This window comes from Bombina bombina, chromosome 6 (genome assembly GCF_027579735.1).
Source record: "Bombina bombina isolate aBomBom1 chromosome 6, aBomBom1.pri, whole genome shotgun sequence".
Lineage (NCBI taxonomy): Eukaryota > Metazoa > Chordata > Amphibia > Anura > Bombinatoridae > Bombina > Bombina bombina.
In genome coordinates, this window is record NC_069504.1 from 810,713,480 (window position 1) to 810,733,649 (window position 20,170).

Here is a 20,170-nt window from a genome sequence, read left to right on the forward strand (position 1 = left end):
CCAAGGTGCCACTAATGCATTCACTAGAATCGCCTTGGGATCCCTGGATCTGGACCCGTAACAAGGAATCTTGAAGTTCTGACGGGACGCCATTAGATCCATGTCTGGAATGCCCCATAATTGGGTTAACCGAGCAAAGACCTCCGGGTGGAGTTCCCACTCCCCCGGATGGAAAGTCTGACGACTCAAATAGTCCGCCTCCCAGTTGTCTACTCCTGGGATGTGAATAGCAGATAGATGGCAGGAGTGATTCTCTGCCCATTGGATGATCTTGGTTACTTCCTTCATCGCTAGGGAACTCTTTGTTCCCCCCTGATGATTGATGTATGCAACAGTCGTTATGTTGTCCGACTGAAATCTTATGAACCTGGCTTTCGCTAGCTGAGGTCAAGCCAGGAGCGCATTGAATATTGCTCTTAGTTCCAAAATGTTTATCGGGAGAAGCAACTCTTCCCGAGACCATAGGCCCTGAGCTTTCAGGGAGTCCCAGACCGCGCCCCACCCCAAGAGGCTGGCGTCGGTCGTGACAATGACCCACTCCGGTCTGCGGAAACTCATTCCCTGAGACAGGTGATCCTGGGTCAACCACCAGAGAAGTGAGTCCCTGGTTACCTGGTCTACTTGAATTTGGGGAGACAAGTCTGTATAGTCCCCATTCCACTGATTGAGCATGCACAGCTGTAATGGTCTTAGATGAATTAGAGCAAAAGGAACCACGTCCATTGCTGCGACCATTAGTCCTATTACTTCCATGCACCGAGCTATGGAGGGTTGAGGAATAGAATGAAGAACTCGACAAGCGTTTAGAAGCTTTAACTTTCTGACTTCTGTCAGGAAGATTTTCATTTCCATAGAATCTATTATTGTTCCCAGAAACGGAACCCTTGTGGACGGTGACAGTGAACTCTTTTCTATGTTCACCTTCCACCCGTGAGATCTGAGAAAAGCCAACACAATGTCTGTGTGGGCCCTCGCTTTGGAAAGAAATGACGCTTGGATTAGGATGTCGTCTAGATAAGGTGCTACAGCGATGCCCCTCGGCCTTAGGACCGCTAGAAGGGACCCTAGCACCTTTAAGAAAATTCTGGGAGCGGTGGCTAAACCGAATGGAAGAGCCACGTGAAGGATGGAACTCTGAGGAAATTGTTTAATATCTTTAAATCCAGGATTGGCCTGAAAGTTCCCTCTTTTTTGGGAACCACAAACAGGTTTGAGTAAAAACCTAGACCTTGTTCCCCGGAGGGGACTGGGTTTATCACTCCCATCTTTGATAGGTCTCTTACACAATGTAAGAATGCCTGTTTCTTTATCTGGTCGGAAGATAAGTGAGACAGGTGGAATCTTCCCTTTGGAGGAAGTCCCTTGAACTCTAGCAGGTATCCCTTGGAGACTATTTCTAGTACCCAGGGATCCGGAACATCTCTTGCCCAAGCCTGAGCGAAGAGAGATAGTCTGCCCCCTACCAGATCCGGTCTCGGATCGGGGGCTACCCCTTCATGCTGTCTTGGTAGCAACAGCAGGTTTCTTGGTCTGTTTACCCTTGTTCCAGCCTTGCATGGGCTTCCAAGCGGGTTTGGGCTGGGCCGCGTTACCTTCTTGCCTAGCGGCAGTGGAGTTATTAGCCGGTCCGTTCCTGAAATTGTGAAAGGAACGAAAATTAGACTTGTTCTTAGCCTTAAAAGGCCTATCCTGTGGGAGGGCATGGCCCTTACCCCCAGTGATGTCTGAAATAATTTCCTTCAATTCCGGCCCAAAAAGGGTCTTACCCTTGAAAGGAATATTAAGTAACTTAGTCTTGGACGACACATCTGCCGACCAGGATTTTAGCCAAAGCGCCCTCCGCGCTACTATAGCAAAACCTGAGTTTTTCGCCGCCAATTTCGTTATTTGAAAAGCGGCATCCAATATAAAGGAATTAGCTAACTTTAATGCGTGAATTCTGTCCATGACTTCTTCATAGGAAGTCTCTTTCTGGAGCAACCTTTCTAGTTCCTCGAACCAAAAGGACGCCGCTGAAGTGACAGTAATAACACACGTACCTGGTTGAAGGATGAACCCTTGTTGAACAAAAATCTTTTTAAGCAATCCTTCCAATTTTTATCCATAGGATCTTTGAAAGCGCAGCTGTCCTCTATAGGAATAGTTGTGCGCTTCGCTAGTGTTGAAACAGCTCCCTCAACCTTCGGGACCGTCTGCCATGCGTCCCTTCTAGGGTCTACTATGGGAAACATTTTCTTAAATATAGGAGGTGGGGCAAAGGGTACACCTGGCTTCTCCCACTCCTTATCCACTATGCTCGCTACCCTCTTGGGTATTGGAAAGCGTCTTCGTGCACTGGGACCTCTAAAAATTTGTCCAATTTGCACAACTTCTCTGGTACTACTACAGAATCACAGTCATCCAGAGTAGCTAATACCTCCTTAAGCAAAGCGCGGAGATGTTCTAGCTTAAATTTAAATGCTACTATATCAGGTTCTGCCTGTTGAGAAATTTTTCCTGAGTCTGAAATTTCACCCTCAGACAGCCCTTCCCTCACAGCCAATTCCGATTGATGTGAGGGTAAAATAGATAAGACATTGTCAGCGTCTGATTGTTCATCCTTTTTTTATCTGTATTTAAAACTGAACACTCACGCTTTCTCTGAAATGCTGGCAGTTTGTATAAAAGATTTGCTATAGAATTATCCACTACTGCTGTTAATTGTTGCATAGAAATAAGCACTGGTGCGCTAGGTGTCGCCTGCGCGGGCAAAGCTGGTGTAGACACAGAAGGAGAGGATGTAGAATTATCCTCACTACCTTCATTAGATAAATCATCTTGGGCAACATTATGAAATGTAACAGAGCTGTCCTTATTTTGTTTGGACGCTATGGCACAATTATCACAAACACTCAAAGGGGGAACACATTTGTCTCTACACACACAGAACATAGGTTATCTGATGGCATAGACATGTTAAACAGATTTAGGCAGGCAAACAATGCAATAAAAACGATTTTAAACAAAAACGTTACTGTCTCTTTAAATAATAACATTACACACTTTATTTCTGAATGTTCAAAAAACTATGAAGGCAATATCCGATTTTTATGAAATTTGGACCCCAGTGTCTTAATGCTTAGAAAGTATTGCACAGCAAATATGGAGACTCTAGCTCTTAAAACAAGCAAACCAGAGCTAATTGTTGGATTTAACCGTTTTTATACACTACAATCCCTGCTACAGTATTGCTGCAGCATTTTACCTTCCTTAGGGGTCAATCATCCACAGAAATAAGCCTTCTGGAGTCAATTTCTGAGTCACAGGACCCTCTCACATGAAAACTGCATGCACTGCCTTGAAATCAACTGCACAGCTGAAGCACCAAAATGAGGCTTCCTCCCTCAGCACACTAGAGTGAAGAGGCCTTCCTGACTAGATTTAGGTGTCTAAAACATGCCAGATCAATAAAAAAACGTTCCCAAGTGTATATGAGCTTATAAAACAGTTCAAATGCCATGAGATTGTAATAAAAACCAATCGATTTTGCCCCTAACAGTGTCTACCAGCATAAAAATCAAAAAGGGGAAGCCTGTTATCTTTTTTGCTGAGGTGAAAGAAAAATGGCTTACCATTTTCCCTGAGGGGAAAAATGACTGTCATCTAGCATTAGCCTGTGTTGTTAGAAGGAGACTAGTCATACCTGAAGCAGATGAGTCTGCAAACTGTTACCCCCAACTGAAGTTCTCTTGTTTCAACAGTCCTGCGTGGTAACAGCAATGGATTCTAGTTACTTGTGCTAAAATCATATTCCTCTTAACAGAAATCTTCATCACTTTTCTGTTGTAGAGTAAATAGTACAAGCCAGCACTATTTTAAAATAACAAACTCTTGATAGAAGATATAAAAAACTACAACTAACACCACAAACTCCTCACCATCCCCGAGGAGATGCTACTTGTTCAGAGCGGCAAGGAGAATGACTGGGGGGCGGAGCTAGAGGGGGAGCTATATGGACAGCTCTGCTGTGTGCTCTCCTTGCCTTTCCCTGTAGGGGAGGAGAATATCCCACAAGTAATGGATGACGCCGTGGACCGGACACACCAATGTTGGAGAAATAAACATTTTCATCTACTTTCAGCTGATGACAATTTAGTCGAGAGTATTGATAGAGGTCTGCGTTGCTCTTATAGGCGCAGTAAAACTACTGGAAACTACTTGTCCCTTTCTGAACTTCCAGAAATAACAGATAGGGCTCATGGATCCTGGCTCAGACATAGGGGGATGTACAGGTGCGTCAAATTAAGGTGCAGACCTTGTGAATTCTGTATTTTCTCAGATACTTGTAGGTCTGAGGTTACGGGTGAAGTATTTAATATTTCATCTTGCCTCAACTGTACTTCCTCCTATGTCATTTATCTAATAACATGCATTGAATGCCATTTGCAATACATTGGTCTTACGACAAATTATGTGAATACAAGAATACGGAACCACCTATCTACTATTAAAATAGGGGAGGCGACTACACCATTGGTCAGACATTTCAAAAATGTACACCATAAAAAGAATGATACATTTAGATACCAAACTATTGAATGGATTAAGGCTCACCCTAGAGGAGGAGACAGAGATAGAGTTTTGGGAAAACGAGAGATGTTTAGATTACAGACCAGGGTACCCAAGAGACTAAATTCAGAGTATGATCTGATTAATTACTGGAAGTAATTACAGAAGTATATCCTAGATCTTTTCTCTGATTTGGTCCCCACCTCTAATGTGAGGATTTTATGTCACACACACGTACTTTGGTCCCCCTGTGCATTCATTACCATTGCATAAGAATGAATATAAGGGTAGACCTATATTCTTTACTAGACTTAACTTTAGAATGTATTAGTAGTCTTCATTCCATGCAAACAGGTGGCACATTACACACTAATATGTTTATATTCAAACTGATTTATGTTTATACATATATGTGTGTGCACTTTTGTTTGTATATTGTGTGTATATATATATATATATATATATATATATGTGTGTATTTTGTGAGGTATAGGTCACCAATGTCATTGCATATCAATTCTCTAGGGTTTGATATGGATTAGGATTAGCATTATCTTTTTGCATTTATCTCTTGCTAAGCATGTGTATATATTTTTCATGTAAAATCCAGTGCTGATTATATCGTAGAATAATTTTAGATCATTACATGCAGAAATAGCAAGTTTTTTATGTCATCTGTTATTGACTGTGTAAATGTGAATATGCTCTCGTTTTTGAGAAAAGGATAAATATTCTGTTTTGGCTCTAATATGGTAGTCCATCTATCATAGACAGAGGGGCCCATTTATCAAGCTCCGAACGGAGCTTGTGGGCCCGTGTTTCTGGCGAGTCTTCAGACTCGCCAGAAACAGCAGTTATGAAGCAGCGGTCTTTAGACCGCTGCTCCATAACCCTGTCCGCCTGATCTGATGAGGCGGACAGGAATCGGCGGAAATCAAACCGATCGAGTACGATCGGGTTGATTGACACCTCCCTGCTGGCGGCCCATTGGCCGCGAGTCAGCAGGGGGAGGCGTTGCACCAGCAGCTCTTGTGAGCTGCTGGTGCAATGTTAAATGCGGAGAGCGTATTGCTCTCCGCATTCAGCAAGCTCTTGCGGACCTGATCCGCACTGTCGGATCAGGTCCGCAAGACCTTTAATAAATAGGCCCCAGAGTGTTAATTACTTGAGGATGGTGACAGTTTGTTTACACACTGATTTGGAAAGTTTTGTTAATTTTACATAGTTTTAGATTGCTATTTTGCTTTACATTTGATAGCATATTCACATATGCACTATCCTTGTTGCATTTGTCAGCTGACCGTATATGGGAAATATATATATGTTCTTCTTTTCATGTTATATGCTGATTCGTATAGGTTTATAGGAGTTTGTTTCTGATTAATGTTTGAAGCTTTAAGGATGAACATAGGCTTTTACCTATTTATGTAGTATATATTGCATTTCCTACTTCCTTTAATCTAAGTCTATTAACCTGTAGTACGGGTTACATCTAAGAATGCAGCACATTCAAGTTTTCAGGTAGTTCTGTTTATTCAGGAGTTAATATATCTTTTAACTCTCAGCTTTAACACACAGGTATTGGGCTACATATATGACCAATGGGTATTTAGTCTTGCTTTTAAATAGGTAGCACAGGTGTGCTGTATTAGCTATGATTACGGCTCTTTAACCGAAACATGTCAGCCAGCAGTACACCGTGCTGTTTTACTGAGACCCCCGGTTCTTTTTATCCTTTTGGACTGGAATAAAGTTTTTTATTTTATAACTTTGCCTTTGGGACTTTCTTCTTTGATTATCTACATTATCCAGGACTCTAGAGGCAAAGGGAGCTTGCATACATTCCAGTATTTGGAGTCTCATTGGTAGCAGTGTTTATCGTCTTCTGGAACAACGATTGGTCCAAACGATCAAGTGATCAAACACACCCCTGTTCAACGGAACGGAACACTGCTGTTTGCGCCAAAGGATCTCAATTGGAAGCCAGGAACCCAGCATATTGAATAGACACACTGTGGAGCGGTAAGTGGGCACAGCTGTTTGAGCACAGGCTGCTCTTTGGAGGTTCCACAAACGCTAGTGTGTGTACAAGTCTTGGATATTGTGAACTTGTTTGCATTATTTGTCTAGGTAAAGTGACATTCTGAGTTCATTTGGGTCTTTAAAGGACTTCAGTGCAAAGCATTTTATATGGGATAAGTTGTGGCCATATAACTATCACCACTATTGTGACTATTCAGCTGTATATACAAGCCAAATAGTGAAACATTCCCTTTTTTTGCATATATATATCTATCTATATATATATCTATCTATCTCAAGTCAAATCTGAAGGAATATGCGCACAAATAATCTCTCTCAATAAATATATATATAATTTTTCAGTTAAAAATGTATTTAACACTACAGAATCTTAATGTACATGTTTCTCAATGGCCAATACACACTATGATGATTGATGATCACTCAACTCAATTATCAGGGAATGCAATGGAATCAAATATGTTATGCATCACAGAAGTTAAAAATAAAAAAAAAACACTTTAAACTTTAAAAAGTTATTGGACACTAGTACTACTCACTTAAAGTGATGGTAAAGTTAACTAATTCAATCAAGCACCACATTGTTGAGGCAAAATAAATATAAGTTTCATTCATAATTTTTTTACAATTTATAGTAAAAATCAAGTTTTACCCTTTAGAATTCATTTTCGTAACTTCTTCTAATTCAACCCGTATATACATTTTTTTTTAAAGTCTTGATCACGTTCTTTGAGGGACCAATTGAAATTTCGGCCGTTAGGCGGCCGTAGCTCCGCGTCATCCGCCCCTTTACTCACTGCGCATGCTCTTTTCAACTCATTTACAGCCTGATTACAATGGCGCATGCGCAGTGGTTCTCAAAATTGCTGATTGGCGCATGCGCATTTTAGACTGCCAGTGAACGTGCATTTTGGGGCGAAGTGACGTGACAATAAGATGGATGTAGGACTTTGGAGGAGTTATTAGCTAAGCGGTAGGGAGTTTTAAATATATTTTTTTAGCAAAAACATAGAAGTAATAAAAAAAAAAAAACTTAGCGACTAGATTAGGGTCATAAGGATAAATGCTAGGTTGTCTTTAAGATTGTAAAACTGTACCGTCACTTTAAAGGGACACTGAACCCAAAAAAATTTCTTTCGTGATTCAGGTAGAGCATGAAATTTTAAGCAACTTTCTAATTTACTCCTATTATCAAATTGTCTTCATTCTCTTAGTATCTTTATTTGAAATGCAAGAATGTAAATTTAGATGCCGGCCCATTTTTGGTGAACAACCTGGGTTGTCCTTGCGGATTGGTGGATAAATTCATCCACCAATAAAAAAGTGCTGTCCACAGTCTGAAACAAAAAAAAGCTTAGATGCCTTCCATTTCAAATAAAGATTGCAAGAGAATGAAGAAAAAAATAATAGGAGTAAATTAGAAAGTTGCTTAAAATTGCGTGCTCTATCTGAATCACGAAAGAAAAAATTTGGGTTCAGTGTCCCTTTAATTGCTCATACTATGATGATTGATCTATCTACACTCAACTCAATTATCAGGGAAACTATGTTATGCAGTCTAATAAAAGGTAATTAAATCCATTTTTATTACCTCTGTCGCATCTAAAATAGAACTTTGTTAAATTGTTTTTTTTTAAGAATTTTCCTGTTCTGAAAGAAAAAAAAAAAAACACCAAAAAAAAACTAAAACTTTTTAAACTTTATTCTTGTGGGGCACAGCCGTGGCTACCAATGGAGCTGTGGCAGTTTTATTAGCCAGTGTTACTTTCGCACAGACTAGTTTGGCACAAACATGTTCTTCCTGTTAGTTTCAAAATAATCAGCTATAATTCAAAGTGAAGGTCAAGTCCGCGTGACTCGTTCACGTCATTCAGCTCTTTATTTGAAATGAACCTGAGTTTCATAATTTTTTTCAATTTTTATTTGTCACTGTTTATTTTTACCTTTTATTTATTCCCCGGTATACTGCACTCGTCCGCCCGTCCGCCATCTTAGATAACTTGATTGACAATTATCTAAGAATTAGTGTACCAATCTCAGTTCCCCCCCCCCCCCCGGGCGTTCAGCCCCTTTTTTGACAGCGTCATGTCTCTGAGGCTCGTTCATGAGACGTGCAAGCGTTTTCAGGTTCCTGTTTGCAAAATCGATATAGAACTTCAACAATAACGATCGCATACAAGTAACAAGAAGCTGTCAATAATTATGATCTAATCGTGTGTGACGATATTGAATCTTGTAAGCCCAGCACAAACTTTGTCAAGCAAATAATCAAATATTTTATAATACATTTTGATGGCATCAATATGTAATACTGTTTTATATAGAAATAACGATCTGAAAAGTAATAGTGTCTTATGTATTATAAATTCAATTTTAATTCTAAATATAGAACGATATAATGTAAATTGTAACGCATGCACGCTTCGGGTGCACACACGCATGCACAGTTAGTTTCCATATGTTGTGCACGAGCTATAGATGGATGTAGAGATCGTATGTGACTGCTCGCTACGTCACTAACCCAGAATAAGGAAGTGTTGGAGGGGAGGAGTCCCAATGAAAACCGGTACGATTTTTATATATAATTTTTAAAAGAAAGGAATATGCAAATAAAAAAAAAAGTTAGCGACTAGGATACTTATAGGATGTATAATCAAACTCAGTAAGGAAGAAGACGAAAATTGACCTTCACTTTAACCTAAAAAAATCCCTTTTATATAGTGTTTTCTCATAGGCATGGAAGATTTTCCTTTAAAGTCCATTTGATGGGGTTCTTTCCGGACAATATGCATATTCTTCGCATTTTAGTATTAAATGGTTATTTCCTTTTACCCCATTTAACAAATATAATAAAAGTGACTAAGAAACAGCTGTTCAAATATGCTTTTGAGGGTCTATACATGATTGTATTCAGACATGCAGCTATAATTTAGTTGCAATGAACTGAACTCCTAACGCATTAAATCAGTCCCTATTTTAAACTACCCTGATACGCTCATGCAACTATAGCATTTTTAATTCAGTGCTCACTGCTTAGAATATAAATAGAAAACTAATGCAATTATTTCTTACCTGTTCAAAACTGATTTTATTTTTTTTAGTTGGAAAAAGTTCTGCCTAAATATGAGACCACTCACAAATAAACCTGAAACCAATGTAGATGACAGAGATTTCCTGCTTGTACTGATACTGTACAATACTTGACTCAGCCAGTTCCTTTTTTCCCGCTCAGCAGGAAATGTTTCAGGACGGTGCCATGGTAACCTCTGATACATATACACACACACATATATATATATATATACATATATACATATATACATACATACATACATACATACATATATATATATACACACACTCTGCAACTGGTATATAAGGCAAGTGTTAGGTAGTGTATGACTACTGAAAAACAATTGCTGCATACAAGATGTTAATTTGTTTTAATGATGTTTAGACATGGCTGATATCAAGTGTTTACAGTCCATTTAAAGGGACAGTTTACTCAAAAATTTTCTCCCCTTTAATTTGTTCCCAATGATCCACTTTACCTGCTGGAGTGTATTAAATTGTTTACAAGTAGCTCCTTTACCCTTATATTGGCATTTGCAATTGTTGATTTAGCATGTGGTATCCCCACCTATTCTGAAAGTTTGTGGCCGCGCGTTCCAGCTATAGATAAGCTTTGTAAACACAGCCAGCAGAAGAAATTACACTCCCAGTGGGATATAGCAGAGATAAGGTAATAAAATGTTGATTTTCCATTGTTCTCTCAAAGTACTGGTGATTGTTTTAAGGACAAATATAAGATAAAGAAAGAAGCAGGTATATGAACACAATGTGATACAGTAATGAGATCTGATTATACCTACAAGCTCAACCTATTTTATTAGGCTGTGGCTTCAAAACAAAAAATCAGAGCTTTAATATACACAAATAAGCCTTAAAAAGCTCATTTTCATACATTTTTTACTCTGCAGTTGGTAAAAAAGCAATTGTAAACACATTAAGGGAAAAACTATTTTACAGTATACTGTCCCTTTAAAGGTTGTATTGAGTGTTTGGAGAAATCAATATAGATCACAAATGCTAATGGATTCTAAGATTTTCCCACCACTGGCATAGAGTACATTACAACTACCCCTGCACATTATAGGGAGATTCAGTGTATAAAAAGACAGCTGCCTCTGATCCTCAAGCGACAAACTGAACAGGAAAATATTGCTAAAAGGAATAGTAAAACAAATCTGTAATTATATTTTGTAGGGGGTACTTTTAAATGCACAAAAATCCTCCCAATATACTGTATAAAGTTAACAGCATCAAAGTGTAGTCATATCTGCAAACCAATAACTTGTCAGCTATACATTTATTAAAAATAATTTAACCATACAAGAATGCACTATTTGGATTTTAGGAGCATGACGATGAGGTTAATGGTTATGCAAGTACACTGATATTTCATTTATAAGCAATTGTTCTTGGATAGATTTAATTATTTTTTAGATTCATTAAAGGGACATTATAATGCAAAAATGACATGCTGAAATTCACAAAGAAGTAAATGATATTGCTAAAGTACTATTCAGAAGCCATAGAGAACGGTTGTTCCCAAATAAACACAACAACCAGGAAGTTAAAGTGAATGTAAATTTATAGGATATAATTTTAAAAATGAGTGAGACTTTCATTCATAAAATCGGTAATTTATCCTGATGTTCTTAGATTTTTACATTTTGATGCCATAATAATAAGCGCCGTTCATCAGCCTGCTATAGTCCTCAGTTGATTGACAGATGACTCGTCTGCAATCCACTAATAGTTGTTTCCCCCCCCCCCCCCGAGTATGGTCAAGTTTACATTCACTTTAATCAGCTGTCTGACTTGCAGGGTCAGTAGTGCTAATATTACCTGCTCTAATTAAATTCTAGGTTTTTAATAAACAAAAGAAGGTTCATACTCAGTATTTGATCACAGTCCCTGTCTAATATTGATAACCTGATAAACATTTTGTTTTTCTGATTTACAAATGGCACATTTTACATCCATACAACATTCTGACAAGTTGAACACAAGCCTCCTAGGTAAGATTAACCTGGACCTGAAAGACTTAACCAGTGAGACAAATCTCTGCAATTCATGCTATCACAGAGCTCATTCCAACAAGATTTGAAAGGTTCTTATCAGTGAAAAATAATGTCTGCTAAATTGTCAATTCATCATGAATTTTCACTGCAGTAGTGTTGCCGCAATGACAAGTTGTTTTAACCCCTTGTATCCAGAAAGGGCTGCAGAGTGGCATCATGAAGTGGCAAGGTGGTGACAGTGTAATATTTTATAATTTTCTGCTATGCAAAGCACATTATAATTGCATAATTGAACATAAATGTATCTAATGATGAACATTTTTAATACAGGTAGCCCTCAGTTTACGCCGGGGTTAGGTTCCAGAATGAATGGTTGTAAATTGAAACCGTTGTAAATTGAAACCGTTGTAAATTGAAACCCAGTTTATAATGTAAGTCAATGGGAAGTGAGGGAGATAGGTTCCAGGCCCCTCTCAAAATTGTCATAAGCACCACCTAATACATTATTTTGAAGACTTTAAATGCTAAACAACATTATAAACCTAATCAAATAATCACACAACATAGAATATATAATTAAACTAAGTTAAATGAACAAAAACATTTGCTAAACAGCATTATAAACCTAATAAAATAATCAAACACAGACTTCACTTGCATTTTTCTGCAAACAGTTCTTTATATGCATTCCAATCTGGACTGATTTATAGACAGGAAGATCTTGTTCCTTTGAAATCTGCTCGATAGCTCAGGTCTGGTTAAACTGATTAATTTCAGCTTGCTTGGCTTTGCTGCAACACAAGCGGACAGCTCCACCTACTGGATATTTTAATAAAGGCACTGCTTCTCAATAGCAGTCACATGACTGGGAAAAAAACAGAATTTATGCTTACCTGATCAATTTCTTTCTCCTACGGTGTGTCTGGTCCACGGTTTCATCCTTACTTGTGGGAATATTCTCTTCCCTAACAGGAAATGGCAAAGAGAGCACAGCAAAAGCTGCCCATATAGCTCCGCCCCCCAGTCATTCGACCGACGGTTAGGAGAAAAAGGAGAAACTATAGGGTGCCGTGGTGACTGTAGTATACAGAAATAAAAAATGTGAAACCTGACTAAAAAGCCAGGGCGGGCCGTGGACCGGACACACCGTAGGAGAAAGAAATTTATCAGGTAAGCATAAATTCTGTTTTCTCCTACATTGGTGTGTCCGGTCCACGGTTTCATCCTTACTTGTGGGAACCAATACCAAAGCTTTAGGACACGGATGAAGGGAGGGAACAAGTCAGATTACCTAAACGGAAGGCACCACGGCTTGCAAAACCTTTCTCCCAAAAATAGCCTCCGAAGAAGCATAAGTATCGAATTTGTAAAATTTGGCAAAAGTATGCAGAGAAGACCAAGTCGCTGCCTTACATATCTGATCAACAGAAGCCTCGTTCTTGAAGGCCCAAGTGGAAGCCACAGCTCTAGTCGAGTGAGCTGTAATTCGTTCAGGAGGCTGCCGTCCGGCAGTCTCATAAGCCAATCGGATGATGCTTTTCAGCCAAAAAGAAAGAGAGGTAGCAGTAGCTTTCTGTCCTCTCCTCTTACCAGAATAAACGACAAACAAAGATGAAGTCTGTCTGAAATCCTTTGTTGCTTCTAAGTAGAATTTTAAAGCACGGACCACATCTAAATTGTGTAACAAACGTTCCTTCTTCGAAACTGGATTCGGACACAGAGAAGGAACAACTATTTCCTGGTTAATATTCCTGTTGGAAACCACTTTTGGAAGAAAACCAGGTTTGGTACGCAAAACAACCTTATCTGTATGGAATACCAGATAGGGTGAATTACACTGCAAAGCAGACAATTCAGAAATACTTCTAGCAGAAGAAATAGCAACCAAAAACAGAACTTTCCAAGATGGCAACTTAATGTAAAGGTTCAAACGGAACCCCTTGAAGAACTGAAAGAACTAAGTTTAGACTCCATGGAGGAGTCATGGGTCTGTAAACAGGCTTGATTCTGACTAAGGCCTGTACAAATGCCTGTACATCTGGCACTGCTGCCAGACGTTTGTGTAACAAAACAGACAGAGCAGATATCTGTCCTTTTAGAGAACTCGCTGACAACCCTTTATCCAAACCCTCTTGGAGAAAGGAGAGAATCCTAGGAATTTTAATTTTACTCCAAGAGAATCCCTTGGATTCACACCAACAGATATATTTTTTCCATATTTTATGGTAAATTTTCCTAGTCACAGGTTTTCTGGCTTGGACCAGAGTATCTATAACTGAATCTGAAAACCCACGCTTAGATAAAATCAAGCGTTCAATTTCCAGGCAGTCAGTTGCAGAGAGACTAGATTTGGATGTTCGAATGGACCTTGTACTAGAAGATCCTGTCTCAAAGGTAGCTTCCATGGTGGAGCCGATGACATATTCACCAGGTCTGCATACCAAGTCCTGCGTGGCCACGCAGGAGCTATCAGAATCACAGAGGCCTTCTCCTGTTTGATCCTGGCTATGAGCCTGGGAAGGAGAGGAAACGGTGGAAACACATAAGCTAGGTTGAACGACCACGGCACCACCAAAGCATCCACTAGTGTCGCCTTGGGATCCCTGGATCTGGACCCGTAGCGAGGAACCTTGAAGTTCTGACGAGACACCATCAGATCCATGTCTGGAATGCCCCATAATTGAGTTAACTGGGCAAAGACCTCCGGGTGGAGTTCCCACTCCCCCGGATGGAAAGTCTGACGACTCAAATAATCCGCCTCCCAGTTGTCTACTCCTGGGATGTGAATTGCAGATAGATGGCAGGAGTGATTCTCCGCCCATTTGATGATCTTGGATACCTCTCTCATCGCCAAGGAACTCTTTGTTCCTCCCTGATGATTGATGTAAGCTACAGTCGTCATGTTGTCCGACTGAAATCTTATGAATCTGGCCTTCGCTAGTTGAGGCCAAGCCCGGAGCGCATTGAATATCGCTCTTAGTTCCAGAATGTTTATCGGGAGAAGAGACTCTTCCCGAGACCATAGACCCTGAGCTTTCAGGGAGTCCCAGACCGCGCCCCAGCCTAAAAGACTGGCGTCGGTCATGACAATGACCCACTCTGGTCTGCGGAAACTCATTCCCTGAGACAGGTGATCTTGAGTCAACCACCAACGGAGTGAGTCTCTGGTTAACTGGTCTACTTGAATCTGGGGAGACAAGTCTGCATAATCCCCATTCCACTGTTTGAGCATGCACAGTTGCAATGGTCTTAGATGAATTCGAGCAAAGGGAACGACGTCCATTGCTGCAACCATTAGTCCTATTACCTCCATGCACTGAGCTATGGAAGGCTGAGGAATAGATTAAAGAACTTGACAAGCATTTAGAAGCTTTAATTTTCTGACCTCTGTCAGAAAAATCTTCATTTCTACAGAATCTATTATTGTTCCCAGAAAGGTAACCCTTGTAGACGGGGACAGTGAACTCTTTTCTAAGTTCACCTTCCACCCGTAAGACCTGAGAAAAGCTAATACAATGTCTGTATGAGCCCTTGATCTGGAAAGGGACGACTCTTGGATTAGGATGTCGTCTAAGTAAGGTGCCACTGCAATGCCCCTCGGTCTTAGAACCGCTAGTAGGGACCCTAGCACCTTTGTGAAAATTCTGGGAGCAGTGGCTAAACCGAACGGAAGAGCCACGAACTGGTAATGTTTGTCCAGAAAGGCGAACCTTAGGAACTGATAATGATCTTTGTGGATAGGAATATGTAGGTACGCATACTTTAAGTCCACGGTAGTCATGTATTGACCCTCCTGGATTGTTGGTAAAATCGTTCGAATGGTTTCCATTTTGAATGATGGAACGCTGAGGAATTTGTTTAGAATTTTTAAATCCAGAATTGGCCTGAAAGTTCCCTCTTTTTTGGGAACTACGAAAAGGTTTGAGTAAAACCCCCGACCTTGTTCCACTGTTGGAACTGGGTGTATCACTCCCATCTTTAATAGATCTCCTACGCAATGTAAGAATGCCTGTCTCTTTATCTGGTCTGAAGATAAGCGAGACATGTGGAACCTTCCCCTTGGAGGAAGTTCCTTGAACTCTAGAAGATAACCCTGAGAGACTATTTCTAGTGCCCAGGGATCCTGAACATCTCTTGCCCAAGCCTGAGCAAAGAGAGAAAGTCTGCCACCTACTAGATCCGGTCCCGGATCGGGGGCTACCCCTTCATGCTGTCTTGGTAGCAGCAGCAGGCTTCTTGGCCTGTTTACCCTTGTTCCAGCCTTGCATTGGTTTCCATGCTGGTTTAGACTGGGAAGCGTTATCCTCTTGTCTAGAGGCTGCAGAGTTAGGAGACGGTCCGTTCCTGAAATTGCGAAAGGAACGAAAATTAGATTTGTTCTTAGCCTTGAAAGGCCTATCCTGTGGGAGGGCATGGCCCTTTCCCCCAGTGATGTCTGAAATAATCTCCTTCAATTCTGGCCCAAAAAGGGTCTTACCTTTGAAAGGAATATTAAGCAATTTTGTCTTGGACGACACATCCGCCGACCAAGATTTTAGCCAAAGCGCTCTGCGCGCCACAATTGCAAAACCTGAATTTTTCGCCGCTAATTTCGCCAATTGCAAAGCGGCATCTAAATTAAAGGAATTAGCCAACTTTAGTCCATGACTTCCTCATATGCAGTCTCCTTATTGAGCGAATTTTCTAGTTCCTTGAACCAAAAAGACGCCGCCGTTGTGACAGGAATAATACACGAAATTGGCTGTAGAAGGAAACCTTGCTGAACAAATATCTTTTTAAGCAATCCCTCCAATTTTTTATCCATAGGATCTTTGAAAGCACAACTGTCCTCAATGGGAATAGTCGTGCGCTTGGCCAACGTAGAAACTGCCCCCTCAACCTTAGGGACTGTTTGCCATGTGTCCCTTCTGGGGTCGACAATGGGGAACATTTTCTTGAATATAGGAGGTGGAACAAAAAGGTATACCTGGCTTCTCCCACTCCTTAGTCACTATGTCCGCCACCCTTTTGGGTATCGGAAAAGCATCAGCGTGCACAGGGACCTCAAGGAATTTGTCCATTTTGCACAATTTCTCTGGAATCACCAAAGAGTCGCAATCGTCAAGAGTAGTTAGCACCTCCTTAAGCAGGGCGCGGAGATGTTCTAACTTAAATTTAAACGTCACAATATCAGGTTCTGCCTGCTGAGAAACTTTTCCTGAATCAGAAATTTCTCCCTCAGACAGACCCTCCCTCACTGCCAATTCTGACTGGTGTGAGGGTATAACAGATAAATTATCGTCAGCGCACACTTGCTCATCCTCTGTATTTAAAACTGAGCAATCACGCTTTCTTGGAAATGCTGGCATTTTGGATAAAAGATTAGCTATAGAATTATCCATTACTGACGTTAATTGTTGCATAGTAACAAGCAATGGCGCGCTAGATGTACTAGGTGTCGCCTGCGCGGGCATAACTGGTGTTGACACAGAAGGAGAGGATGATGAACTATCCCCACTACCTTCATTTGAAGAATCATCTTGGGCAACCTTATTAAATGTGACAGTACTGTCCTTACTTTGTTTGGACGCCATGGCACAATTTTCACATACATTTAAAGGGGGAACCACCTTGGCCTCCATACACACAGAACATGTTCTATCTGAAGGTACAGACATGTTAGACAGACTTAGACAGGCTATTAATGCAATAAAACCGTTTTAAAACAAAACCGTTACTGTCTCTTTAAATACTAAAAAGAGTACCCTTTATTTCTGAATGTTTGAAAAACTATGAAGGAAATATCCGATCTTTACAAAATTTGCACCCTAGTGTCTTAATGCTTTGAAAGTATTGCACACCAAATTTCAAGCAAATGAGCAAACCGGAGCTAATTGTTCAATTTACCAGTTTAAACCCACTACAGTCCCTGCCACAGCCTTTGCTGTGGCTTTACCTTTCCTTGGGGGTTATTCACCACAGAAATAAGCCTTCTAGAATCGTTTTTATGGCCACAGGACCCTCTCACATGAAGCTGCATGCACTGCTTCCAGAAGTAACTGTGCAACTAAGGCGCGAAAATGAGGCCTCCTCCCTCTGCATACCAGAGTGAAGGGGCCTTCCTGACTAGATTAGGTGTCTAAACGACTGCCAGGCGTAATAAAAATGTTCCCAAAAGTGTTTCCAAGTTCCAAAACACTCCAAAAGTCATATAAAAATTGTATAAATCAATCGATTTAGCCCACAATAGTGTCAACCAGTATATAGCCCATTTATAAGCCTTCATTCTGTTATGAGTCTAAGAAAATGGCTTACCGATCCCATAAGGGAAAATGACAGTCTTCTAGCATTACTATGTCTTGTTAGAAAAGAGACTAGTCATACCTTGAGCAGAAAAGTCTGCAAACTGTTCCCCCCAACTGAAGTTCTCTGGTTTCAACAGTCCTGCGTGGGAACAGCAATGGATTTTAGTTACTGCTGCTAAAATCATACTCCTCTTTAAACAGAACTCTTCATCACTTTCTGTTGTAGAGTAAATAGTACAAACCGGCACTATTTTAAAATAAACTCTTGATAGAAGAAATAAAAAACTACAACTAACACCACATACTCTTTACCATCCCCGTGGAGATGCTACTTGTTCAGAGCGGCAAAGAGAATGACTGGGGGGCGGAGCCAGAGGGGGAGCTATATGGGCAGCTTTTGCTGTGCTCTCTTTGCCATTTCCTGTTCGGGAAGAGAATATTCCCACAAGTAAGGATGAAACCGTGGACCGGACACACTAATGTAGGAGAAAAGGTTGTTATTCTGAAACTGTGTAAATTGAACCGTTGTAAAACGAGGGCCACCTGTATTAGCTAATTTACTTAAAGGGACATTATACACTCATTTTTTCTTTGCATAAATGTTTTGTAGATGATCTATTTATATAGCCCATAAAAAAATTTTTAAAATAAATGTATAGTTTTGCTTATTTTTAAATAACATTGCTCTGATTTTCAGACTCCTAGCCAAGCCCCAAAGTTTTATGTGAATACCGTCAGCTACCTTCTCCAGCTTGCTCCTGTTTGTGTAAATGGTCTTTTCATATGCAAAAGCAGGGGGAGGGGGGGAGTGTCTTATTTGCCACTTGCAGTGGGCTTTCCAGCTACCTTTTCAACAGAGCCAAACTGACAGCTTCTAAGTCAGTTTTTAAACAGTTTTATACTGGATTTTTATATCAGTATCCTTGCATCTTATTCTTTATAGTAGTGTCTATTACATGCAGTTAAATGAAAATGAGTGTATACTGTCCCTTTAACCCAAATGTTTCTTTCATGATTCGTATGGAGCATGCATTTTTAAGCAACTTTCTAATTTACTCCCATTAATTTTTCTTCATTCTCTTGCCATCTTTATTTGAAAAATCAGGAGTCTAAGCTAATGAGGCAGTCAATTTTTGGTTCAGCACTCTGGATAGTTCGTCTGATTGGTGGCTACATTTAGCCACCAATCAGCAAGCGCAACCAAGGTGCTGAACCAAAAATGGGCCAGCTCCTTAGCTTAGATTCATGCTTTTTCAAATAAAGATAGCAAAAGAACAAATAAAAATTGGATAATAGGAGTAAATTAGAAAGTGGCTTAAAATTGCATGCTCTATATGAATCATTAAAGAAAAAATTTGGGTTTAGTATCCCTTTAATTTTGGCTAAAGGTGTAATTCCAAACAACTCTAAAGCATTATATATTTATATATTGACATTAATTTCCTACTATATATAAGAGGTCACAATTGTAAACGACTAAATGTTTATTTTTGGTAGTTAGAAGAGAACGTTTCTAGAATGAATCAAATTAATACAATTTCGTAATTTTTGTTTTATGTAAAATATTGTACAACGTTTCTAGGGGATGTTTAATATAAAACATAAGACAGAAAATAATTTAGAATGATAAACTCAGATTTTACCCACAAGATAAATATATATATATATATATATATATATATATATATATATATATATATATATATATATATAAATTTACCTTATCATCAATTAAATGTTGCATAGTAAGACTATGTGCAGGGTTATCCTAAACTGTACACTACGTGTCCGGTTAACTCCAACATATGTCCGCGAATTTAAGAGGAGCATTTTGCAATTCAGGGGGTTACTGTACAGAGGCACAGGTAAGTCACTCACCTTCTGCACTCACGAGCCGCTTTACTTCCATGATTTTTTTTCCCAAATACATGACGTACTTTGGTGCCAAAACTGTAGCTGTTCAAACTGACCAATTAGAAGCAATTGAAAAACTCTTCCTCTTTTTTTTTATTTCTCAATATTTATTAGCTTTATTGACAGTCACAAATGCGAGCCTGTTCAGTCGAAAGCGACAATTCGTCATATACGTCACTTCCGGTAGCAGATTTAATTTTCTATTGTGTTTGGCTCTACTGCGGTCACACCCGACACAAACTCTGTCGGATTTTCCAATCGATGTAAAGGTTTCTGGACGTTGCAGTCTTTTTT

General features: G+C 39.8%; 1 protein-coding gene across 1 annotated transcript in view; it reads right to left on the reverse strand.

Moving 5' to 3' along the window:
* LOC128664642 (cytoskeleton-associated protein 2-like) overlaps positions 1–19,892 on the reverse strand; it is a 112,971-nt gene extending 93,079 nt beyond the window's left edge. Inside the window, exon 1 of the mRNA XM_053719456.1 lies at positions 19,841–19,892. Coding sequence (XP_053575431.1) covers positions 19,841–19,892 — 52 coding nt within the window. The remainder of the gene's footprint in view (positions 1–19,840) is intronic.
* Positions 19,893–20,170: the final 278 nt, after the last annotated feature.